Source organism: Chlorocebus sabaeus, chromosome 1, assembly GCF_047675955.1.
Source record: "Chlorocebus sabaeus isolate Y175 chromosome 1, mChlSab1.0.hap1, whole genome shotgun sequence".
Lineage (NCBI taxonomy): Eukaryota > Metazoa > Chordata > Mammalia > Primates > Cercopithecidae > Chlorocebus > Chlorocebus sabaeus.
In genome coordinates, this window is record NC_132904.1 from 34,518,145 (window position 1) to 34,545,380 (window position 27,236).

Consider the following 27,236-nt stretch of genomic DNA (forward strand, 5'->3'; position numbering starts at 1 on the left):
AGCTGAGGCAGAGGCTCTATGGGATGACATGTGATTCCTTCCCACTCACCTCCTCCCACAGGGTTTGGTAATGTCTAGAGGCATTGTGGTTGTACCAGCAAGGGGGGCTACTAGTATCTAGTGGGGTAAAGGACAGGGTAACTGCTAAATATTTAACAATGCACTGGACAACCCCCCTCCTCCAACAACAAAGAACTAACTGGCTCAAGATTTCAGTAGAGCCAAGATTGAGAAACCCTAAGTGAAGGACATTTAAAAGGCACAGAGATGATAGAAGTTAAGTAAGCAGAATTGGTCAGATTTTTTATATGATTAGATATAGAGGTTAGGAAGAAGTAAAGAATTATTTCAGGTTTCTAGTTTGGATAACTGGGAGGTCAAAGGGAGGAATGGGCTAGGGAGAATAGAAAATAAAAATTTAAATGCTGAATATGCTAAGTTTTCTCAAACTTATCAAGTGCACCTCCAAGTGAAGATATACAGCTGGCAGTTGGAAGAAGAGGGCAGGATATGAGAGAGATCTCAGCTGAAGGTAAGAGATTTGGGAGATGTTGGTCTGTGAGTGGTAGTTCTATCTTTGGAGGTGGATGGGATAGGGAAGATGATACCTATGGAATGAATAGGGTAAAATGAGAAAGAATAGGGCTAAGGATTAATCTAAATTTCTGAGCTCTCCTTCTATTTTACTGAATCAGAATCTCGGTCCTCCAAGTCAGTCTACCAGATGAGATAAGATCCAAGAATCTGCATTTTTGGCAAGCAACCCAGGTGATTTTGCAGCACACTACCATTTTAGAACAACAGATTTAGGTCTCAGAAGAGAAGTCTCAAAAGGAGCAGAGAGCGAGGTAGCAAGAAAACTAGGGAAGAACAGAGACCCACAAGCCAAGAAAGGAAAGTTTAAAGCAGGGCTCTGTCGGTGCAAGAGGTTGTTGTAGAGCAGTACTGGCCATTAGAAATATAACGTGAGTCACATAAGCTATTGTAAGTTTTCTAGTAGTGATACAAAAAGCTAAACAGAAGCAGATGAAATTGATTTTAGAGATATAACTTGTTTAACCCAATAATTAAGAATGATCATTATAACATGTAATTAACATAAAAACTAATGAGGTATGTCACATTCTTTTATTCATATTATGTCTTGGAAACCTGGTGTGTGTTTTACACCTCCAGCGCCTCCCAATTTGGTCTAGCTACACTTCAAATATTCAGTAGCCACATGTACCTAGTGGCTACCAGAGTGGATAGCACAGGTATAGAAAGTCAAGTAAGGAAAACACTCTTATCTTCCAGCTCAGACTAAAATGAACTAGAATGAAAATAAAAAACTAAATATGTTCCATAGCTGTACTAATAAAATAGTTATAGATGGTGTGATAAGACCTGTTTCAGTGATGTGGGTGATGGTAGAAACCAGAATATACCCAGTTAAAGAATGGGAAGTTAGAGATGCTGACAGCTACTTGAGAGAACATCTTCAACAAACTTTGCTGTTAAGTATAAAGAGGCCCCCCTTTTTTTGTGTCTTTGAATATGAATTTTAAGATTAAAGAACACAATTCAGTTTTTAATTTAGGTTTTAACAATTACATTTGGATTTCTGCTTCGGCAAAATTGTGCTATCACTAGAAACACCTGGAAAATTGAGCATAATATGTGAAATGAATTGGGCATGGTAACTCACAAATGTAGTCCTAGCTAACTGGAGAAGCTGAGATGGGAGTATCACTTGAGGAAAGATATATATATTTTATATATTATATATATGCATGTATTTATGTATATATAAAATATAAAATATGTATGTAAATATTATTTTATATATATTTATATAATGAATATATTTATATAATATATAAATAAACATAATATGTATAAAATATATAATAAATACTATAAAATATTTATATTTAATATGAATATGTAATATTCATATTTACTATAAAATATTTATATTTATATAGAATATATAATATTTAGTTTAATATAACACATTTGTATTTATATAATATATTAAATATAAAATATTCATATTTATATAAAATATATAATATATAATATATTTTATATAAATATATAAAATATACATTATAAATATATAATATTTATAAGATATAATATATACACACATATATACAGTCATATAAATCATAAGTATGTATACTTATACATATTTAGGGAAGGGTTGTATATATAAATATACACATATATGTATGTATATATGAAATAATTGTTTTCAGACATTAGCCCAACAGGCAGTGCAGGATTGTGATCCCTGAGAGAACAGAAACAATGAATTAAGTTCCATAATGACCCCAGCTTACTATCTAGAGGCAGTGTCCAGAGCCTAGAACAGGGAGGGGAACCTGAACAAAAACCCGTGGTTTCATTAAATGGAGGCAACAGAGATGGGAATTTGGGGAGGCTGATGGGCAGAGTATCTGAGAGGAGGACATGGCACACAAGAGAGTCTTGGACATCTATAGGAGTGTTACTTTGTATTGAGTACTTCCCTTTGGGGTTGAGTACTTATCTGTGCAATGGAAGGGTGAAACTCCACGAGGCTAGGGAAAAGCAATGGGCCAAACAGTTTCTAGTACTTACACAGGACTGGGAATAGTTTGTCTTCCCATAAGCCAGAGCAGATTGACAGACCTTGTAAGAAGCTCTTATTTGTTTCTACCAATCAAAATCATTCTACCAATCAGTAGGAGCTGGGCCAGGTCAGTCTTTCTCTCTCTCTTCCTGTCTCCACATGGGCTCTTTGCTTAGGCTAGTTTGGTCTTCTTCACAGCATGGCAGCCAGAGGGTAGTTGGATTTATCACGTGGTGTCTCAGAGCTCCCCGGGTTTGTGCTCCAGGAAGCAAGGTGAAAGCCTCTTTGTCTTTTATGACTTAGCCCCTGGAAACATGTAGCGTCACTTCCACTGAATTCTCTTGGTTATGTGGGAGTCATTAAGTTGACCCAGATTCACAGGAAAGGAACATAATCTCTACCTCTTGACAGGAGGAGTGTCAAAAAACATATTTTTTAAAAATGCTACAGTACTTATGCTAATGCATACAATAGCATGGCCTGGTGTCAAATCTAATAACTACCATAATTGCAAAGTAGTAATGAATATGAATATATCCTGAGATATCTGTAACAACTATAATATGATACAAAAAAGTTATGTGATTTCTATTGGTGACAAAGTTATAGATACTGTAAACAAAGTTATTAGTACTGCAGCAGTGCTAATAGGCGCTGCTAATACTATAAATGAAACGCTAAATTTCAATTAGAGGTTAGGAAAAATAAAGAGAAATCTCACTAGGGACATAGAACAGAATTTAGGACCCAGATGAAGTTACAAACCATGAATACACGGAGACGTAAAATAATGATGTGAAAATTTCAATTTTTCTTCTAGTGTATAGGTGTCCTTGTGTAGGACCAGTGAAGGCAGACAACAGAATTAAGGGAGAGCGATTGATGGTTAGATGTGTAAGAAGGACAAGGGAGTTTAGAGTTTTGTCATGGAAGTCATTAGATGGTGAGAATCATGAGATAAGACATAATGTCAGTTTAATTTACTATAGTATTCCAAGAGCCTACCACTATTAGCTGAGTAAGTGGAATGGTTGAAGTGACAAATCTCTTCAAATAAACAAATGAACGAAAGAGGGAAAGCTGGTTGAGAATGAAGAGAAATGGAGCTTTCAAAATCAAAGTTGAAGGCAAGAAGGTGAAATCTGTGATCAAATTGAGACGATGAACAGTTGTGGTCAGAGAGTGGAACTAGAGTTTAGGATATCAGCTAGTGAGATAGTTTCCTGTGAGAAATTCACAGCTTCTCAGTAAAGGTACTTGGGAATGTGCAAAGGAACCAAGAATTAGGCAAAAAGGAAACATTTGTGTGCAAGAATCCCACGTTTGGGATGAGATGGCATGTACTCTGAAAGGTAATGAAGGGGAATGAATTCTTAGCAATAGTTTCATTTCCTTTGTGTAAGCTTTTTATTGAATTTTGACATACCACAAAGAAGTACACAAGTTCTAAGTCTATAGCTTGATACATTTTTACATCTGTGTAACCACTACCCAGGTCAAGAAATTATGAGCTCCCAGAAGCCTCTCGTACGCTATCTCCCAGTTGTGAGCACCTTTTACCAAAGGTAACTACCATTCTAACTTCTTTGACCATAGATTGGTTTTGGTTGTTTCTGGACTTTGAGCTTTGGAATTGTACCACATATATTCTTTTGTGTCTGGCCTCTTGTGGTCAATATTATGTCTGTGAAATTCATCGATGTTGTATGTAGCAATTAATTATTTGCCGTTGTTGAGTGGTATTTCTATTACATGAAACTGACAACATTTTCTTTTATCTATTTCACTGTTGATGGACATTGGGTTCATTCAGTTTGGGGCTTCTACAAATAATGCTGCAAGAAACATTAGAACATTCTGTCTTTTGGTTCACATACATTTACACTTCATTTGGATATGTAGTAGGGAGTGGAATTGTTGGATTATAGGCAATGTGTGTGTTCAGTTTGAGTAGATACTGCTGAAGAGGTTTTCAAAGTGGTTGCATCTATTTACATTCTTTCCAGCACCAATTTACACTAGTAAACCACTTGGAGTTCTCAGTTGTTATTGTTGGCTTTCATTTTAGTTATTCTGGAGCATGCATAACTAATTGCTTTCTAAAGCTTCAATATCCTCTTGGGGCATGAAACAAAACTCTAAGTGGGCTCTGGAATCAGACTACCTGGTTCAAATCCCGGCTCAGCCACTAGTAGGGTAACGTGTGTGGAATTTACATTAATTCTCTAAGCTTCAAATTCTTATCTGTAAAATAGAGAAAGTAGCATCTACCTTATAGGGTTTTTGTGGGGAATAAATGAATATGTGTTTGTGTATGTGTGTGTGTTTGTGTATAACTTTTTAAATATATAGTTTAGTATAGTGCCTGGCACATAGTGAGTTCTCAATAACTGGTGGCTATAATTATTCTTGCTACTATTTATGGACCTCCAATTATATCTGAAAACACTGGAATGATAAGCTCACATATCTCATTTATGACATGGTGTATTTCAATCTTGAAAAATGGATATTAAACTTCAAAGAAGTGGAGTCATCATTTGAATTAGTATCCTCTAACCTCACACCTACCTTGTCCTTTCCTTCCTTATAACAATATTTAAGAGTCAGTCGATTTAAAGAAATGTGATATAGGGGATTTAACTAATGACTGGACAGAAGGACAGATTGAAACTGCATTTTTCAGCAGTTCTTCTGATTTGTCTCATTTGAAGTAAAGATTTCAGACTGTTGTGGGGTGGCATAGGGGAAGGAAATACAGATTTGTTCACAGCTGCTACTCAAAATACTAGCCATGTAACTAGGAAAGAATTTGGCTCAAATAAAAATCCCAGGGCTCTTTATTGCCATCATGATCATTATTTTATCAATTAGGATTTATCTGTGTTTGGCACAACATCAAGGAAGGAAGCTGATGATTACAGGAACCATTTTGGTTACATCTTCAAATTACCCAAATGGTGTGAATTAAATGCAGAAATTAATTATTAAAAATTAGTAATTCAACAGCACTGGGAGTAAAAAAAAAAAAAGAGAGAGAACTAGAAAAAGAATTAAGAGGTTGATGAAATTTAGTTCCATAAATGGTAATGTTATACAACTAACATATAAATGATAATTTTTAAAGGTTACATAACCAGTACATAATAGGGACAGTCAAGACTCACACCCAGGTTGTCTGTCTAAAAATATAGTGTTTTTCCTGCTCAATCAGGCTGCATCTCAATCTGCAAGAATCATATTCTTAGAAAACTAGAAAATATTATATATTTATAATATTAATATCAATTACTTCTTTTGAATTGCTCCTTTGAAAAATTGGTCAAGCCATTAGATTCTACTTGTTCTATCTTTTCTGTATTAGTCATTATCTGTGATAAGAAGAGAAGGTAATGATAGCTTTGGTCAGGATGCCCTAGCTTTGGTGGAGCTTATTTAGATGAACATTATGAGTATTCTAAATATTTTTGGAAAAAATTACAAAAACATTATAGATATTTTTGAGATTTTTTGAAAAAATTTCGTTTGGGCCTTTGGACAGATCTTTGAAGAGCAATACTGCCTAAAAGCCAGCAGAGGGAGAACAGTGCATTGTTTTGCTAATTTTCACCAAGTTTCCGCTCATTCTCATTTACGTTTTATTTTTCCACATATTTAATACATTTCTTGACCATGAGATACTATTATCCTGTCCTGCACTTTTGGAAAGGGCAGAGGATGCTGCTATCATTGAATTAGAGTTTTGTTTAACTCATTGATCAATAGGCTATCAAATGAGCTGGGTTAGACAGTTCTTTTTCTTTTTTTTTTTTTCTTATACTTTATGTTCTAGGGTACATGTGCACAACTTGCAGGTTTGTTACATACGTATACATGTGCCATGTTGGTGTGCTGCAACCATTAACTCATCATTTGCATTAGGTATATCTCCTAATACTATCCCTCCCTGTTCCCTGCACCCCACAACAGGCCCAAGTGTGTGATGTTCCCCTTCCTGTGTCCAGGTGATCTCATTGTTCAGGTCCCACCTATGAGTGAGAATATGCGGTGTTTGGTTTTCTGTTCTTGCGATATTTTGCTAAGAATGATGGTTTCCAGCTGCTTCCATGTCCCTACAAAGGACACGAACTCATCCTTTTTTAAGGCTGCATGGTATTCCATGGTGTATATGTGCCACTTTTTCTTAATCCAGTCTGTCATTGACGGATATTTGGGATGGTTCCAAGTCTTTGCTATTGTGAATAGTGCTGCAATAAACATACGTGTGCATGTGTCTTTATAGCAGCATGATTTATAATCCTTTGGGTATATATCCAGTAAGGGGATGGCTGGGTCAAATGGTATTTCTAGTTCTATATCCCTGAGGAATCGCCACACTGCCTTCCACAATGGTTGAACTAGTTTACAGTCCCACCAACAGTGTAAAAGTGCTCCTATTTCTCCACATCCTCTCCAGCACCTGTTGTTTCCTGGCTTTTTAATGACCACCATTTTGACTGGTGTGACATGGTATTTCATTATGGTTTTGATTTGCAATTCTCTGATGGCTAGTGATGATGAGCATTTTTTCATGTGTCTTTTGGCTATATGAATGTCTTCTTTTGAGAAGTGTATGTTCATTTTCTTTGCCCACTTTTTGATGGTTGTTTGTTTTTTTCTTGTAAATTTGTTTGAGTTCTTTGTAGGTTCTGGATATTAGCGTCTTGTCAGATAAGTAGATTGCAAAAATTTTCTCCCAATCTGTAGGTTGCCTGTTCACTCTGATGGTAGTTTCTTTTGCTGTGCAGAAGCTTTTTAGTTTAGTTAGGTCCCATTTGTCAATTTTGGCTTTTGCTGCCATTGCTTTTGGTGTTTTAGACATGAAGTCCTTGCCCATGCCTATGTCCTGAATGGTATTTACCTAGGTTTTCTTCTAGGGTTTTTATGGTTTTAGGTCTCACATTTAAGTCTCTAATCCATCTTGAATTAATTTTTGTATAAGGTGTAAGGAAGGGATCCAGTTTCAGCTTTCTACTTATGGCTAGCCAGTTTTCCCAGCACCATTTATTAAACAGAGGATCCTTTCCCCATTTCTTGTTTTTGTCAAGTTTGCCAAAGATCAGATGGTTGTAGGTGTGTGGTATTATTTCTGAGGGCTCTGTTCTGTTCCATTGGTCTTCATCTCTGTTTTGGTACAAGTACCATGCTGTTTTGGTTACTGTAGCCTTGTAGTATAGTTTGAAATCTGGTAGCCTGATGCCTCCAGCTTTGTTCTTTTGGCTTAGGATTGTCTTGCCAATGTGGGCTCTTTTTTGGTTGCACATGAACTTTAAAGTAGTTTTCCAATTATGTGAAGAAAGTCATTGGTAGCTTAATGGGGATGGCATTGAATCTATAAATCACCTTGGGCAGTATGACCATTTTCACGATACTGATTCTTCCTATCCATGAGCATGGAATGTTCTTCCACTTGTTTGTGTCCTCTTTAATTTCCTTGAGCAGTGGTTTGTAGTTCTCCTTGAAGAGGTCCTTTACATCCCTTGTAAGTTGGATTCCTAGATATTTTATTCTCTTTGAATCAATTGTGAATGGGAGTTCATTCATGATTTGGCTCTCTGTTTGTCTGTTATTGGTGTATAAGAATTCTTGTGATTTTTGCACATCGATTTTGTATCCTGAGACTTTGCTGAAGTTTCTTATCAGCTTAAGGAGATTTTGGGCTGAGACGATGGGGTTTTCTGAATATACAATCATGTCATCTGCAAACAGGGACAATATGACTTCTTCTTTTCCTAATTGAATACCCTTTATTTCTTTCTCTTGCCTGATTGCCCTGGCCAGAACTTCCAACACTTTGTCGAATAGGGGTGGTGAGAGAGGGCATCCCTGTCTTGTGCCAGTTTTTAAGGGGAATGCTTCCAGTTTTTGCCCATTCAGTAAGATGTTGGCTGTGGGTTTGTCATAAATAGCTCTTATTATTTTGAGATACATTCCATCAATACCAAACGTATTGAGAGTTTCTAGCATGAAGGGCTGTTGAATTTTGTCAAAGGCCTTTTCTGCATCTATTGAGATAATCATGTGGTTTTTGTCTTTGGTTCTGTTTATATGCTGGATTACATTTATTGATTTTCATATATTGAACCAGTCTTTCATCCCAGGGATGAAGCCCACTTGATCACGGTGGATAAGCTTTTTGATGTGCTGCTGGATTCGGTTTGCCAGTATTTTATCGAGGATTTGTGCATCGATGTTCATCAGGGATATTGGTCTAAAATTCTCTTTTTTTGTTGTGTCTCTGTGAGGCTTTGGTGTCAGGATGATGTTGGCCTCATAAAATGAGTCAGAGAGGATTCCCTCTTTTTCCATTGATTGGAATAGTTTCAGAAGGAACGGTACCAGCTCCACCTTAGTTATTTCTTGCCTTCTGCTAGATTTTGAATGTGTTTGCTCTTGCTTCTCTAGTTCTTTTAATTGTGATGTTAGGGTATCGATTTTAGATCTTTCCTGCTTTCTCTTGTGGACATTTAGTGCTATAAATTTCCCTCTACACACTGCTTTAAATGTGTCCCAGAGATTCTGGTACATTGTGTCTTTTTTCTCATTGGTTTCAAAGAACATCTTTATTTTTGCCTTCATTCCATTATTTACCCAGTAGTCATTCAGGAGCAAGTTGTTTAGTTTCCATGTAGTTGTGCAGTTTTGAGTGAGTTTCTTAATCCTGAGTTCTAATTTGATTACACTGTGGGGTCTGAGAGACAGTTTGTTGTGATTTCTGTTCTTTTACATTTGCTGAGGAGTTCTTTACTTCCGATTATGTGGTCAATTTTAGAATAAGTGTGATGTGGTGCTGAGAAGAATGTATATTCTGTTGATTTGGGGTGGAGAGTTCTGTAGATGTCTATTAGGTCTGTTTGTTGCAGAGCTGAGTTCAGGTCGTGGATATCCTTGTTAACCTTCTGTCTCATTGATCTGTCTAATTTTGACAGTGGAGTGTTAAAGTCTCCCATTATTATTGTGTGGGAGTGTAAATCTGTTTGTAAGACTCTAAGGTCTTGCTTTATGAATCTGGGTGCTCTGGTATTAGGTGCATATGTATTTAGGATAGTTAGCTCTTCTTGTTGAATTGATCCCTTTACCATTGTGTAATCACCTTCTTTGTCTCTTTTGATGTTTGTTTGTTTAAAGTCTGTTTTATCAGAGACTATAATTGCAACCCCTGCCTTTTTTTGTTTTCCATTTGCTTGGTAGATCTTCCTCCATCCCTTTATTTTGAGCCTATGTGTGTCTCTGCATGTGAGATGGGTCTCCTGAATACAGCAAAGTGATGGGTCTTGACTCTTTATCCAATTTGCCAGTCTGTTTCTTTTAATTGGACCATTTAGTCCATTTACATTTAAGGTTAATATTGTTATGTGTGAACTTGATCCTGTTATTGTGATATTAGCTAATTATTTTACTCGTTAGTTGATGCAGTTTTTTCCTAGCATCGATGGTCTTTACATTTTGGCATATTTTTGCAGTGGCTGGTACCCATTGTTCCTTTCCATGTTTAGTGCTTCCTTCAGGATCTCTTATAGGGCAGGCCTGGTGGTGACAAAATCTCTCAGTATTTGCTTGTCTGTAAAGGATTTTATTTCTCCTTCACTTATGAAACTTAGTTTGGCTGGATATGAAATTCTGGGTTGAAAATTCTTTTCTTTAAGAATGTTGAATATTGGCCCCCACTCTCTTCCGGCTTGTAGAGTTTCTGCCGAGAGTTCTGCTGTTAGTCTGATGGGCTTCCCTTTGTGGGTAACCCGACCTTTCTCTCTGGCTGTCCTTAACAATTTTTCCTTCATTTCCACTTTGGTGACTCTGACAATTATGCGTCTTGGATTTGCTCTTCTCGAGGAGTATCCTTGTGGTGTTCTCTGTATTTCCTGAATTTGAATGTTGGCTTGCCTTGCTAGGTTGGGGAAGTTCTCCTGGATAATATCCTGCAGAGTGTTTTCCAGCTTGGTTCCATTCTCCCTGTCACTTTCAGGTATGCCAATCTGATGTAGATTTGGTCTTTTTACATACTCCCATATTTCTTGGAAGCTTTGTTCATTTCTTTTTACTCTTTTTTCTCTAAACTTCTCTTCTTGCTTCATTCCATTCATTTGATCTTCAATCATTGATACCCTTTCTTGCAGTTGATCAAGTCGGTTACTGAGTTACTGAGAACTAAGTTTTCACATAGTTCTCGTGTCATAGTTTTCATCTCTATCAGGTCGTTTATGGACTTCTCTGCATTGGTTATTCTAGTTATCCATTCGTCAAATCTTTTTTCAAGGTTTTTAGTTTCTTTGCACTGGGTTTGTAGTTAGTTCCTCCTTTAGCTCAGAGAAGTTTGATTGTTTGAAGCCTTCTTCTCTCAACTCGTCAAAGTCATTCTCTGTCCAGCTTTGTTCTGTTGCTGGTGAGGAGCTGCATTCCTTCGGATGGGGAGAGGTGCTCTGATTTTTAGAATTTTCAGCTTTTCTGCACTGCTTTTTTCCCATCTTTGTGGTTTTATCTACCTTTGGTCTTTGATAATGGTGATGGACAGATGGGATTTTGGTGTGGGTGTCCTTTCTGTTTGTTAGTTTTCCTTCTAACAGTCAGGACCCTCAGCTGCAGAGGTTAGACAATTCTTAAGCATAGTCGGAGTTTATTTACGTAGCTTTCACATGTTCTTCTCTCTAATATTGTGTCAATTAGGTGATTTTAAATATTATATATAATCAAGTCAATTAATATAGGTTCTCTCACCTCCAATAATTACTACTTAAAGAAAGTTACGATGTAATAACAAGGTTTGGAATTATCTCATTAGTGACTTGATGTTGGTATGTAAGAGGACAAATGTATATTGACTCAAAAGAAAGTTGAAAATGATGACTTTTTATAATGAGAGTTTTAGAAATAAAATTCAAGTGCCAGTTAGTTGAAGTAATCACCTACTCATTTTTCCAAAAATCTTCAGTATGTTTCCACATTTACTATTTCTTTATTTTGTGTATCTTCAACGTTTGAGGTAGAAAACTGAATATATTGCGTACTTGTCCTCAAAGAATTCATAAGAGGCAGACACAGAAACAGATGATCAAAAATGTTAACAGTAGTGTTAGACATGTTCATGAGGCAGTAAGTGTGCATAGAACACAGGCACCCAAACCAGTAAAGGGTATCTGGATTGCTTCCTGGAGGAGGGTCATCTGAACTGAGATTCCTTATTTATGCTTCATTTACACTTTTGTGGGTGATTCCCTCCCCCATCCACATGGTTATGGTGAGAGAAGCTATTCTGTACATCATCACGCTGCATCCCTGGGCCACAAATGTTTGGGCCATGAGTGGGCACATGGAACATGCTGAGCCAATCAATGTCCCTTCCTAGGATTTTTCCACATGGGACTCACTGAAGCTTGAGAACTGTCAATTGCTATGTTTTCTGCCATTTGATAGAGGAAAACCAATAATAACGACAATGTGAGTTACATTGACATGCACAGGGAGAAGCAGAGACAAACTGTGAAGAGAATTCATCTCTCAGAGAATGCATTCTGTTGTTACCTACAATAGATAATACAATTACTTCCTTGCACTCTGTTTCAGGAAATTTCCCAGTATCCTTACAGTAAATTTCTCTTTTTTTCTCAAGTTAATTTGAACTGGCTTGCTTTCTTCTGCAGCCATGAGAATCCCGGCTGGTATGAAGAGTTACCAAGGCAGAGGAAGGGTGAAGGACACTTCACAGACTGCATGAGCAAAGCCACAGAGACGTAAAAAAGCATGGCATGTATAGAGTAATATAAATAGTTCAGTTTTGTTGAAACAAAATGAGAGAGAGTGCTAAGAGATTTGGTGAGAGATATGTCATTTTAAAGAGTTTAACTCTACCCTAAAGGCAGTTAAGAGCCTTACACTGGTTTAGACAGTGAGTGACATAGTCAGATATGTGGTTTAGATAGATCACTGTGGCAGGAGTTTCTTCAATAGTTGTCTTATCTCTGGGTTTATCCTATGTTTCCTCACCCAGGAACCTGGGGGAAGAAGATGGGACATAGAAAATGTTTTCTTTCACTAGCCAGAGCAAAGCCCAGAGTCATGATTTTTTATTTTATTTTATTTTATTTTATTTTATTTTTTGAGACAGAGTCTCGCTCTGTCGCCCAGGCTGGAGTGCAGTGGCCGGATCTCAGCTCACTGCAAGCTCCGCCTCCCGGGTTTACGCCATTCTCCTGCCTCAGCCTCCGGAGTAGCTGGGACTACAGGCGCCTGCCATCTCGCCCCACTAGTTTTTTGTATTTATTTATTTATTTTTTTTAGTAGAGACGGGGTTTCACCGGGTTGGCCAGGATGTTCTCAATCTCCTGACTTTGTGATCCGCCTGTCTCGGCCTCCCAAAGTGCTGAGATTACAGGCTTGAGCCACCGCGCCCGGCTTGATTTTTTATTATTTGCATTTTAATTGCTATTTAACAGTCTGTCTTCTCTTGCATTCTGAAAGTCCCACTGGGGCACAGGCCATGTCTAGTTTGTTTATCATTGAATTCCCAATGCCTATCTTAGTACCTGGAACACATGGTGATTCAATAAAAAGTTGTTAAGTGAATAAATGATTGAATGAGTAAATAAATAGTGATAAAGTGGGGGAGATAAATTCAAGATAAATTTTGCAATAGTCAGGACTTGATGAGTTTTATAAAATATCCTCCTTTACTGAGCACTTATGTGCTCTGCAGGGGACGGAGTACTTTGCATGCATTATCTTATTTAAATTTCACAACAATCACCTACGTAATATGTACCACAGCTCTTCCTGTTTTTCATATGGGGGGAAAAAGAAGATTAAAGAGATTAAATGCTAGTTTGAACCATATGAAATTGCCACCTAATAATGTGCTAATAATGTGTTAATGAGTCAGTAAATACTCTACAAACTGTGTGTTTTTCTCACCAAATTTATATGTTGAAACCTAATCCCCAATGTGATAGTATTAGGAAATGGGGCCTTTGGGAGGTAATTAGGTCACAGATATGGAGCTCTGATGAATGGAACTAATGCCCTTATAAGGGACAGAAGAGGTCAGAGTTCTTCCTTCCACCATGTGAGACTACACACCAAATCTGCCAGCTCCTTGATCTTAAACTTTCTAGTCTCAAGAACTGTGAGATATAAATATCTTTTGTTTATAAGCCACCAGTTTATGGTGCTTTATTATAGCAGTCTAAATGGACCAAGACAAAGTGGTACTGAAACAGTTGAATATCCAGATGCAAAAAAGTAAACAGTGATTTTTATGTCATACCATATGTAAAAATTAATACAAAATAGATCACATGTCCAAATATATCTACACTATAAAAAAAGGTCTAGAAGCAAGTATATGAGATATTCTTTGTATTTTGGTTTAGACAAAAAATGTTTTTTTAAGATACAACCTAAACAACAGGAACCATAAAATAAAAAAAATGATAATTGGATTTCATGAAAATGAAAAACTCTCAATCTTCAAAAGACACCAATGGAAACAAAAAGAAAAGCAACATACTCTGATAAAACACTTGTAGACATATATCTGATTAAGGACCTTTTTCTAGAATATATCAAGAACTCTTATAATTCAATAATGGTAAGACAAATGACACAATTTAAAACAAAATTGGTTGAAGATGTGAAGACAAACTTTGTCGAAAATATATCAGTGGCAATGATATGTGAAAAGATGTTCAATATCATTAATCATTTATAAAATGCAAATTAAAGCCACAATGAGATAGCACTACACATCTACTATATGGCTAAAATTTTTTAAAAAGATTGATAAAATCAAGTGCTTGAGAGGAGGTATGGAGCCAATGACATTCTCATACATTTCAGGTGGAAATGCAAAAGAGTACAGCCACTTTGGAAACGCCGTTTGACAATCCTTACAAGTTAAACAGATCACTTAGAAATCCCACTCTCAGGCATTTATCAGGGACAATTTTAAGCACCTACCTAATCAATAATTTGGATCTGAATGCTCATAGCAGCTTTATTCATAATGGTTGAAAAAAAGAAAGAACGAAAGTGTCCATTGAATGATGAATGGACAAATAAATAATGGTATACCCATACAATGGAATAACACTCAGCAATGAAAAAAGCTAATCTACTGATAAGCATAACATGTATGAATATCAGAAGCATTATGCTACAAAAAAAAGCCAGATACAGTATGTAGTCTTTTGCATGATTCCATTTATATGAAATTTTAGAAAAGAGGCACAAGTATAGAGATAGAAAGGAGATCAGTCGTTGCCAGAAGCCAAAGAGGATTGACAGCAATGGTAAATGAGGAAACTTTTGAGATGATACAAATGTTCTGTATTATCATTGTAGTGATATTCAAATAACTGAATTTATTTGTCAAAACTCATCAATTGTATACTTAGAAATTGGTGAATATTACTGTCTATAGGTTGCACTTAAATCCCAATGGCTAATGAGAGAGAGAGAAAAGGAGAAGTGAGAAAGAGAGTAGAAGCTGATCTAACCCATTCCACAAGTGCAAGTGGCCTGCCTACTCACCTGCCTTAAGCAGAGGAAGGGAGAGGAAACTACTTTTGAATGAAAGCTGAAAAGATGTTTCATATTGTGGACTTGGCAGTTCCACTTTCTGAACTGAGACAATGGTTTGTAACTTGAGTTACCATAGAGCCATCGGTTGCCTAAACTGAGGAAGTTACAAGGCCCATGAAGTCTCCTTTCCAGGCACAGAGAAAGATTCTCCTCTGAATAACTTTAAAGGGCCATTAAGAGGCAAAAAACAAAGTTGGATCCCATAAATCATGCTTGTCCAATGTGCTAAGTACATTGACAAGAGAGTATTTCAGAAAGGTAGCTGTGAGCGTCAGGATAGGCAGGCAAGGAAACAAAGCCAGGGGAGGAGAAAATGTCTGGGAGAAAGTGAAGGAAACTAATGAGCAGAGGTTATTAGGATCTTGCTAATAGGAAAAGTTGCCGACATGAGTGAACTAAAAGGATAGAGCTTAGTGTCTTTTTAAATATATTTCTGCAGGTTTAAGGAACAATTTCATATCATTTTCCCTTTAGGTTTTCATCTTTGCAGCAAAACTCATTGATGTATTAATATAATCAGTCATTTATTTATTCAACAGATATTGTTAAGTGCCAACACACTGCTAAGCACTTGGATCTTGAGGTAAATAAGTAAAACACAGCCCTGCCCTCCTAGGATTTACAGTTTAGCAGGAAAGGGAAGCAATTAAATACATTCATGTGCTGTGTAACAATGTTTTGGTCAATGACACAGTATATATACAGCAGTGGTCCAAAAAGATTATTCCTGTATTTTTGCTCTACCTTTTCTATGTTTAGATATGTTTAGAGGCACAAATAGTTACCATTGTGTTATAATTGCCTATAGTGCTCAGTACAGTAACATGCTGTACAGGTTTATAGCTTAGGAGCAATAGGCTACAGCATATAGCTTAGGTGTGTAGTAGGCTATACCATTTAGGTTTGTATAAGTACACTCTGTGATGTTCACACTGATAAAATTACCTAACAATGCATTTCTCAGGATGTATCCCCATCATTAAGTGATGGATGACTGTAGTTTTGTTTTTAATTATATCCATGAAACCTAGCACATTGCTTATTATGTGCTTAATCAATATTTGTTGAATTAGTAGACATTTTATAATGTCTGTATGTATGTGAATATCAAAACAATCCTTAAAGCTGCTGAAACTTATTTTCTCTGTTGTGTACAGATTAACTTGCAGTTTTCTCAATTAAGGAAGTCTCTAGCAATGTTTGGCCTTGTCTCTGTTCTCTGTATGACCTTTGTGAGTCTAAAGATATAAAGAAAATCCTATTCACCAAAATGTTCATGGCATTGGAGAACACAGATATGCTTCTGTGAAGTGAGGTCTACTTTTCATTAGGAGAATTAAGCTTCCTATGCATGATAAGGAAGAAGACATGTAGGAGCGCGAGCTTTTGGAAAAGTCAGAGCCTATGGAGTCTGGCTGAGAAGAAGAAAGAAGGAAGGTTGGAGCAACAAGACAGCAGACGGCAATGCACACCACAATGAGATTCTCTTACCTCTACAACTCCACAGAACCTTAGAAAATCTATAAAGAATATAAATGTGATTGGAAATTTTGTGTAAGATAGTGAAACTTCTAGATATGAGGGACCACAGGAGCAGGGTAACCGAATACATTCAGAAGTCAAGGCAGAAAAAGGAGAAATCATGGTCTAAAAATCATGGGGTAATTTTGGGAGCTTGATGGGCTGAGTCTAAGCAGAGCTACTCATCACTTTTAACCATATAAAAGTTATCAATTAAAAAAATAACAAAAGACTGACTTGTCATAAGATAGATGTCAGTGGGTGCAAGAAAAGGAGAATTAAAGCCAGAGTAATAAACTTACCAACTGATGCTGTGGAGGCTGGGGGAGCTGGTGACTGCATCTAGCCACTAGGAACTAGGGGCTGTAGCTTTGAAGGTCTCCTGGAGGCAGGAGATAAGGCTTTGGCTTGTGTGAGGCAGAAAGTTGGAACTGAGACCCCAGCATAAAGGCAGAATCGTAGAATTCCTGTCTCTCAGTGAAAGAGGAATTAGAAAAACTAAACACTAAAACTAGAAAAAAAATTCCCTGAGAAATCAAAGCTCCAAGGTTTTTCCATATTCAAACATGAAGTCTCAATTGACATTCTTCCTAGGGTTTTATAATAAACAATAATCCTTCACACCAATGAAGTTCTGGGGTGTCCAGCAGAAGCAAAACTGTATAGCTACACTTCCAACAGTCCAGGGTGATAAAGAACTACCAACAAGAGCTTGGAATTAAAATTTATAAATCATAGAAGGAAGTAATTCACCATGACAGAGGGTAATTAGACATAGTGAAGAGAACTGTTAGAACTTCAAGGACTTGAGAAACTAGAACAATATGAAATATAGAATAACTATGCTTAACATAATTAAAGTGATAAAAGGAGTAAAAACCACAAGGAGAGAGGAAGATATTATTATATAAGAATAAGTGAACTTGAAAAATAGGAAAGAACTTCAAAAAATTATTTTTTTAATTTTTGAAATGAACAATTCAATGAAAGAGTTAAACAATAGGTATATCATAGCTAAAATGAGAATCACTGAACTAGAAGACAGAGATGGAAAAGCTAACCAAAATCCAGCAAAGATAAAGAAATGGAAAATAGGGGGAAAAAGGTTGAGACACAGTGGCAGACTGAATGGGTTGAACATGTGTCCAATAAGAGTTGTAGAGGATGAGAAATGAGATTGGAGAAGAGGCAATATCTTAATCAATTCCCATAATCAAATGTGTCATGGTTATAAGCAGCATATAGTTAAGCTTTTTTTTTTTTTTCAGTCTGACAATCTTTGTTTTTCTATTGGAGTATATATTCTTTTCTTGTGATTAACGTAATTACTGATATATTTGGGTAGATGCTGACCATAATACTGCAATATCTGTTTTGTGTTTTTTTTGGTCTCATTTGCTGTATGTTGCCTTTTTCTTTCTTTGATGAATTAATCAAATATTTCTATTAATTATCTTTTACCTTTATCATCATGAGAATCATGCATTCCATTAGTGGCTACTGCTGTGCTGTCCCATACAGTGGCCATTAGGTACATGTGACTCTTTAAATGTAAATCAATTAAAATAGAAAAGAAAATTCAGTTCATTGTGTTAAGTACTCAATAGCCACACGTGTGTGCCGTAAGTCATGTATTGGATTACACATACATAGAACATTTCTATCATTACAGAAAGTTCTGATAGATAACATTGATTTTGGTAATCTGTGGGTCTATTTATATCATCTGGGCTTTATTTTTGTCTTGTTTCTTGGTCTACCTTTGTAGGGAATAAAATATTTCTTCATCCATCACAAATTTCACGGCTGAGGCCCTTATAATAAAAGACAGATTAACATGAGAAAAGCCTACAAATGTATTTAATGTAGGTTTTCTATGACACAGGAGCCCTCAGAAATGATGACCCAAAGAAATAGGGAGAGCCGTATTTTTATGCTTGGGTTTGCTGAAGAATGAACAGTCACACAGAAGTGCGGACAAAAGGGGGTGTGATATAAAGGTTACAAGCTGGGGTGGAGGGCAGACTTAGGAAGTGTTGTTCAGATTCTTCTTGGCATCTCTGTGTCTTGGAGGATGAGAGCATTCTTTTCTTCCAGGTGTAGGGAGGGAGTCTATGGAATTAAGGTCTTATGATCTGCTTCAGGGGAAGATCAGCTAGGTTTTTATGGCCTGCTTCAGGGGAGAAGGGGCAAGGGGAGGGTGAGAGTGACCTTATTGCTTTTGCCATTTTCTCAATTCCAAGGTGCCATATTTTGGTGTCCTGTGTCCTGAACCCCATCTCCTTGGCATCTTTTTATTAAATGATGAATATTTTATATGAAAAAATTACATGTGTTCAGATGATTTTGTCTGTCCCCAGAAAGGGTTCACCTTGTTCTCTGTCAGGAAACTACAGTGAGGAAACTACACTTTAATTTAATCAATAACTGAATTAACCTAAGTTGTCTGCATTACAATTGTTATGAACTCAAATATACATCTTGTTTCACCTCATTCTTGGGAGCATAGCCTCAGACAGTCTTAACTGAGAGGCTGGGCTATTTATCGTTTTTTTTAGGGCCCCTTCTTTTTACCTCGTTCATAGGCTCTAAATTGTCTCTTTGTCCCTGTCAGACTGTTGAAAATGACTTTTCCTTTAAGTGGCATTTTGCTTAGATTCTTAGCCGGTTGCTTTATGTACCTTAAAAATGTAACTGTGGACCAGGCGCGGTGGCTCACGCCTGTAATCCCAGCACTTTGGGAGGCCGAGAGGAACAGATCACAAGGTCAGGAGATCGAGACCATTCTGGCTAACACGGTGAAACCCCGTCTCTACTAAAAATAAAAATTAAAAAAAAAAAAAAAAAAAAATTAGCCAGGTGTGGTGGCGGGCGCCTGTAGTCCCAGCTTCTAGGGCGGCTGAGGCAGGAGAAGGGTGTGAACTCGGGAGGTAGAGCTTGCAGTGAGCAGAGATCACGCCACTGCACTCCAGCCTGGGCGACAGAGGGAGACTCTGTCTCAGAAAAAAAAAAAAAAAAATGTAACTGTGTGTCAGTCTTGTTTCTCCCTCTATCTTTGCTGCCTTGGCAGCTCTGGAGTCCACTTTTTGTCTTTTCTGCCCTGCAAAATTACCAGAAACTCTTTCAGCTACTCTGCTTCTCAGCAACTATGCTCTTCCTTAGATACATAGCCTTTCACACAGCACTAAAAATTAGGAAATTCTCCAAGGGGACACTTACTGGCTCACATCTTTCTGCTTCACTTCTCTTTAGGCTGCTGGGCCTTTAAGTCCTAACTGCCTAATTAGCTCTCAATGCTTTTAGATACAGATTTTTAAAAATCTCTCTCTCTCTCTTTTTTTTTTTATCTGTGGGAGCTGCTATTGTTTGAATATATGTGTCCCTCCAAAATTCACATGTTGGAACTTAACCCACAAGGTGATGTTCTTAAGAGGTGGGGTGCTTGACAAGTGATTATGTCATGAGGACTCCAGCCTGGTGAATGGGATTAATGTCCTTATAAAAGTACTGGAGGGAAGTAGCCAGACTCTTTTCTGCCCAATGCCCTTTCACCATGTGAGGATGAAGCAACAAGTTGCCATCTTGAATGTGGAGAGCAAGCCTTCACCAGACATGGAATCCGTCTGCGCCTTGATTTTGAACTTTCCAGCCTCTAAAACATGAGAAATAAAATTCTGTTATTTATACATTTCCCATTCTGTGGTATTTTGTTATAGTAGCACAAATGAACTAAGACAGAAGCATCATTGGTTTGCTCCAAGTTATGCTGTTATGTAATAGCTGGGAATAGAAGCCCTTCTACTTCATTTCCAGTCATGGTTAATTCTGGTTCAAGCTACCAATATTGACAGGAGAGTCATTTTATTATTACCAATGTTTCTGTGTAGTGATATCTTATTTCTGTGGCATCAATGTGACTACTATGCTTGTATCTGTAAATCCTCAATGAAATATTGGGAATGTGTTGGGTGAATTCATATGATTTAATGAACCTTATTTTGGGCAAACTTCTGAGAGCTGTAAATACATGTAACGTTTATCAACCACCTATTATATGCCTTGTGTGTTGGATATAAGTCGCTTCTAATTATTAACAGTAATTCTGCACCATATATATTATTGCCCTAACTTTACTGATAAGACAGCCAAGGCTAAGAATGGTTAGATAACTTCCCTTTGGAGAGGATCCAGAGTTGACTAACTTTAAAGTATTCATAACCATTTTCCACCTATTCTTGAGAAGGTAGCAAAACCTTAGGAATACTCTGTTCTTCACATCCCCTCAAGCTTAGCTGCAGACTCATTTGCTGTAATTCAATTCAGCCTTTCTAGGTGATATCCCAAAGGAATAAAAATAGAAATAGTGACAACAGGCCCTGCTTATTGCACTGAGAGGCTCTAAAATCATTTTAATGAGCTAAACCTACTAGTATTAGTAATAGTCTAGTGACCACCAGCGTGTTGTCTGCTTCAGGCGAAGTTTAGTTGGCTGGGCAAAAATAGGAAAATCACAGATGAGGACTTTTTCATTTAAATAAATTAGCAGTGCCACAGCATTCATTATCTAGAGTAGCTATTTTTAGCTCAGAGTACCCTGCAGAGAAGATGCCAGACGGAATCTTCTGACTTGCTGGTTTGGAAAAAAGTTCTGTGACCCCAACAATGAAAGGAAGACAGGACCTGAAAACCACTCATCTCCCTCCCTAGCTCCTTGCTGGAATGCAGATTCTGAACTACCTATCACTGCTTGTGACTTCGTACTCCCTAGTCTCCTTCTACAGCACCCTACATATTTATCCCATTCCTTGTGATGTTTTATTCTAATCTGAAATAGAGTGGTGAGAACCTGAATTATGATGGTGGATACCCTGCAGTGCCTAAGTCAGATCTTAGCAAAATGATTGTTGAGTAATAATTCGAATTCAATGAGAACCACAAGGTTTGTTTGAGACTGTAACTTTATCTGGAAACATCTAGAAAGTGAGAGTCCAGATATTACAAGAAAGAAATAAATTGAATCATACAAGTGGCTTGTTTCAATATATTCACAGTTCAGAGAACGATGCAAAACATTTTTTTCCTGTTGCCATGGGGTCATCTTTCACTCCAAAATGAGTAATCATCAGATAGGCACCAATAAATACTTACTTTCTTTTTAGTCTGTTACTGTCTGTTCTTTTATTGCCTCTGTTTCCTCACAATTCTATCCTCCGTTAGGTTCTGGTACATTTTGCTACCCCAGGAAACCTATTTCAGATTTCATCTTTGGATGGTAATGGTGAATTCCTATTTTCTTAAATGGACCATCTATAAAGCAAACAAATTTTCCTTTTGCATCATAAGGCAGCCTTAGAGCATTAACATAGTTGCATTTTTATGAGAGAAGGACTCTGCATCAGAGATGAGAATGGAAAGTGACAGAGTAAAGGAGACAGAGACCCCTATGCTCCAGAATTATTAATGAAGAGAGCAAGATGGCATGACTAATGGGAGGAGATTTTAAGAAGTGTTTTCTTTTTATGTTACAAATGTGAATTGCTCTACAACTCTAGGGCCTTAACTCATTCATTCATTCATTCATTCCAAAATGTTTATTAATTATATACTCTGTATTAGGAACTACATCAGATACAAGTAGGTAAATATTTGGTAAATAAACAAGATGGGACTCCTGCATTGGCTAATATACAACCTAATTGGGAAGGCAGACAGCCAACATGTTAAAAACAAACAGTGACAAGTACAAAGAAGAGAAGGTTAGGGATATGGTCATAGGGATAATGTGCAGTGTGGTGTGTGCCTGAATTAATTATATATAAAAATAAAAGTCATAAGCATATAGATAGCATTTAAAGTTGTAGAAATTTATGAGCTCAACAAGGGAAATAAGATACAGAGATTAAAAAAAGAGATTCCTAAACTAAGCCCTTAAGAAGCAAACTTTTTATTTTGTCTAAATAAGGCTAAATCTGATTTTATCCACTAAGATTGCTTGAAAGTTTGTTGTCAGGCATTTTACTTCATAGCCTCCTTCCCCTTGCTTGGGTTTTACGAGGACTCTGGGGACTTAAAAGGTCCTTAAAGGCAGACCCTACAGTTCGTTTGAGGTTAATCATTCCAGTGTGTGATTTGTTTTCACTGTACCAAATTTAACCAGATGGACCCTCACTTAGACTTCAAGGAGTGTAGTGCTTCTTCCCTAATTATAGCCTTCTACAGTTCTTTCACTAGACAGGCAGTTTAGGTGGGATTAGTCCTCACACCCATGGCAAGCAGGTTGATTAAAGAATCAACAACCATCAACCTGTCAGATAATACTATAAAGCCTCCAATTCTCTTCTTGCCAAATCTTTGGTTCTCGAAATGGACCTAGGCCTTTGAAGCACAAAGACCTATTCAGGGCTGTCTTCAACAGTAGTGGTTCTCTGCCTAGCAGCAACTCCTTCTGGTTCCAAAACACGATATCATTGTTTATTTTTTCTAAACTTAAAAACAGCCCATGCCTTAGAAATCAAGACCCAACTACCTCCCTGGGTGGTGGAATTAATGATGTCTTTTCTTTCTTTCTTATGATTATAGGGTGGCCAGAAACAAGACAAAATTATTATTTCTTCCTTATTGATGTGCAGTAGCCAGAAACAGAATGAAATCTATTATCTTGTAATCTGCCACTTTACATGACAGAATATATTTTAAATGAGCTTAACTTTAAAATACACAATGCCTTACTGGTGGGAATAGAAACTAGTACAATATTTCTGGAAATTAAGCTAATAGTATAAATGTGGCTATACCTTGTGTACCAGCAATACCATTTCTGAGTGTGTATTACATGGGGAACTTCCCCCATGGATCTATAAGGATATTCATCACTGTTATTATTCAAAGGTAACCTAGGTGGTCATCACTAGGGAAATTTATATGTAAAATATGAGGGACACATACTGTAGAAATAGATGCTGCAGAGAATGTAGCATTAGAAGCAACTGAGTAGATCTATATATAGCCACATGGATAGATCTGAAAATATAGTGATAAATGGGAAAAATACATAAATTAAAAATACAAACACAAAACATTTTATAGACTGTATAATTATAATCAGTAACTCAATTAAAATGCTAAACTGGCTATCTAGTAGGTTGGGTAGTGGGAAATGTGTTCATCTAGGATGAAGGGAGAAAATAAGTAAAATAAAAGAAGGAACCTGCAAAGACAGAACATGATAATCTTCCATGAGTTAAGTAGTATATAATACTTATTTTCTTGTGCCTGAGGGAACAAACCAACTTGAAACATCAAAAATGATAACCAAAATTCTTAGAAGAAAAGGAGTTCCATTTTCTTTCATTTTTAAAACTTTTAGGTTCAGGGGAACATGTGCAGGTTTGTTATATAGGAAAATTGTATGCCACAGGGGCTTGGTGCACAGATTATTTCATCACCCAGGTAATAAGCACAGTACTTGGTAGGTGGTTTTTCAGTCTTCACCCTCCTCCCACTCTCCACCCTCAAGTAGGCCTGGATTATCTGTTGTTCTCTTCTTTGTGTCCCTATGTACTCAATGATTAGCTCCGACTTGTAAGTGAGAACATGTATTTGGTTTTCTGTTCCTGTGTTAGTTTGCTTGGGACAATGTTCTCCAGCACCATCTGTATTGCTGCAAAGGATATAATCTCATTAATTTTTAAGGCTGCATAGTATTCCATGGTGTATATGTATCACATTATCTAGTCCATCATTGATGGGCATTTAGGTTGATTCCATGTCTTTGCTATTGTGAATAGTGCTGTGATGAACATACATGTATGTGTGTCTTTATGGTAGAGTGATTTATATTCCTTTGGGTATAGACCCAGTAACGGGATTCCTGGATCAAATGGAAATTTTGTCTTAAGTTATTTGAGAAATTGCCAAATTGCTTTCCACAGTGGGTAAACTAACTTACATTCCCATCAACAGTGTTTAAGTGTTCCCTTTTCTCTATAACATCACCAGCATCTGTTAGTTTTTAACTTTTTAATAATAGATATTCTGACTAATGTTAGATGGTATCTCATTGTGGTTTTGATTTGCACTTCTCTAATGATTAGTGATGTTGAGCATTTTTTCATATGCTTCTTGGCTGCCTGTATATCTTCTTTTGAAAAATGTTTGCTCATGTCCTTTGCTCACTTTTTAATGGGGTTATGTTTGTTTTTTCCTTGTTAATTTGTTGAAGTTTATTATATAGATTCTGGATATTAGTTCTTTGTTGGATGCATAGATTGCAAATATTTTCTCCCATTCTGTAGGCTATCTGTTTAGCTTGTTGATAGTTTCTTTTGCTGTACAGAGCTCTTCAGTTTAGGTCCCACTTGTAAACTTTTGCTTTTGTCACAATTGCTTTTGGCATCTTCATCATGAAACCTTTGCCAGGTCCTATGTCCAGAATGATAATTCTTAAGTTATCTTCCATGGTTTTAATACTTTTAGGTTTTACATTTAAGTCTTTAATACACTTTGAGTTGATTTTTTATATGGTTCAAAGAAGGGGTCCAATTTAAATCTTCTGCATATGGCTAGCAAGTAATCTCAGCACCATTTATTGAATAGGCAGTCCTTTCCCCATTGCCATTGCTTGTTTTGGTTGACTTTGTCAATGATCAGATGGTTGTAGATATGTGGCATTATTTTTAGGCTCTCTATTCTGTTCCATTGGTCTGTGTGTCTATTTTGTACCAGTTCCATGCTTTTTTGGTTACCGTAGCCTTATACTATAGTTTGAAGACAAGTATTGTGATAACTCCAGCTTTGTTCTTTTTGCTTAGATTTGCCTTAGTTATTTGGGCTCTCTTGATTTTATATGAATTTTAAAATAGTTTAAAATTCTGAGAAGAATTCCGTTGGTAGTTTGATAGGAATAGCATTGAATCTGTAAATTGCTTTGGGCAGTATGACCATTTTACCAATATTAATTCTTCCTATCCATGAGTATGAAATGTTTTTCATTTGTTTGTGTAATCTCTAATTTCTTTCACTAGTGTTTTGTAATTCTCCTTGCAGTGATCTTTCACCTGCCTGATTAGCTGTATTCCTAGGTATTCTTTTTTCTTTTTGTGGATATTTGAACAGGATTAAGTTTCTGATTTGGCTCATAGCTTGGATGTTGTTGGTGCATAGGAATGCTACTAATTGTTTTACATTGATTTTGTGTCCTGAAACTTTGCTGAAGTTGTTCCTCTGCTTAAGGAACTTTTGGACAAAGACTGGGGTTTTTTTTTTGGTATAAAATTTTATCTGCAAGCAGAAATAGTTTGCCATCCTTTCTTACTGTTTGCTCTGGCTAGGACTTCCAGTACTATGTTGAACAGGAGTGGTAATAGAGGGTACCTTTGTCTTGTTTCAGTTTTCAAGGGGAATGCTTCCAGCTTTTGTTCATTCAGTATGATATTGGCTGTGGGCTTGGCATAGATGGCTCTTATTATTTTGAAGTATGCTCCTTCCTTCAATGCCTAGTTTGTTGAGGGCTTTATTCTTTTTTAACATGAAGGGATGTTGAATTTTATTAAAAGCCTTTTCTGCATCATTGAGATGATCATGTGTTTTTTGTTTTTAGCTCAGTTTAGGTGATGAACCACATGTATTGATTTGTGTATGTTGAATCAACCTTACATCCCAGGGATAAAGCCTACCTGATTGTGGTGGATTAGCTTTTTGATATGCTGTTGAATTCAGTTTGCTAGTATTTTGTTGCGTATTTTTATATCTAAATGTGGTCAAGAATCCAGGTCAAGAATAATGGCCTGGAGTTTTCCTTTTTGGCCATATTTCTGCCAGGTTTTGGTATCGGGATGATGCTGGCCTCATAGAATGAGTTAGGAGTCCCTTCTTCTCAATTTTTTGAAATAGCTTCAGTAGAAATGGTACCAGCTCTTCTTTATACATCTGGTAGAATTCAACTGTGAATTTGTCTGGTCCTGGGCCTTTTCTGGTTGATAGGATTTTTATTACTGATTCAATTTTGAAACTTGTTATTGATCTGTTCAGGGATTCAGTTTCTTCCTGGTTCAGTCTTGGGAGATTATATGTTTCCAGGAATTTATTCATTTCATGTAGATTTTCTAGCTTGTTTGCATAATGATGTTCGTAGTAGTCTCTGAGGGTTTTTTTTTTTTTTTTTTTTTGGTATTTCTGTGGGTTTGGTGGTCACAACCCCTTTGTCATTTCTGATTGTGTTTATTTGGATCTTTTCTTTTTTATTAGCCTAGCTAATGATCTATGTATCTTATTTATTCTTTCAAAAAATTAACTTAAGGACTCATTGATTTTTTTGTATTTTTGGGGAGAGGGTCTCAATTTTCTTCAGTTTTACTCTAATTTTGGTATCTTTTTTGTCTTCTGCTAGCTTTGTGGTTGGTTTGCTCTTGTTTCTCTAGTTCCTCTAGGTGTGACAGTAGGTTGTTAATTTGAGATTTTTCTAACTTTTTGATGTGGACATTTATTGCTATAAAGTTTCCTCTTA

General features: G+C 36.7%; 1 protein-coding gene across 3 annotated transcripts in view; it reads left to right on the forward strand.

Annotated features, from left to right (window-relative positions):
- Positions 1-27,236, forward strand: part of LOC140713354 (uncharacterized) — a 297,038-nt gene that overhangs the window by 1,999 nt on the left and 267,803 nt on the right. For 2 of the 3 annotated variants that reach the window (XR_012095392.1, XR_012095393.1), the window contains exon 3: positions 4,095-4,341. Coding sequence is in view for 1 of the 3 variants with exons in the window: in XM_073023122.1 (XP_072879223.1) it covers positions 4,095-4,164 (70 nt within the window). In the remaining 2 variants the exon portion in view is untranslated. Of the gene's footprint in view, positions 1-4,094; positions 4,342-27,236 lie in introns of those variants that run through there. The other variant, XM_073023122.1, reaches the window with a different exon arrangement.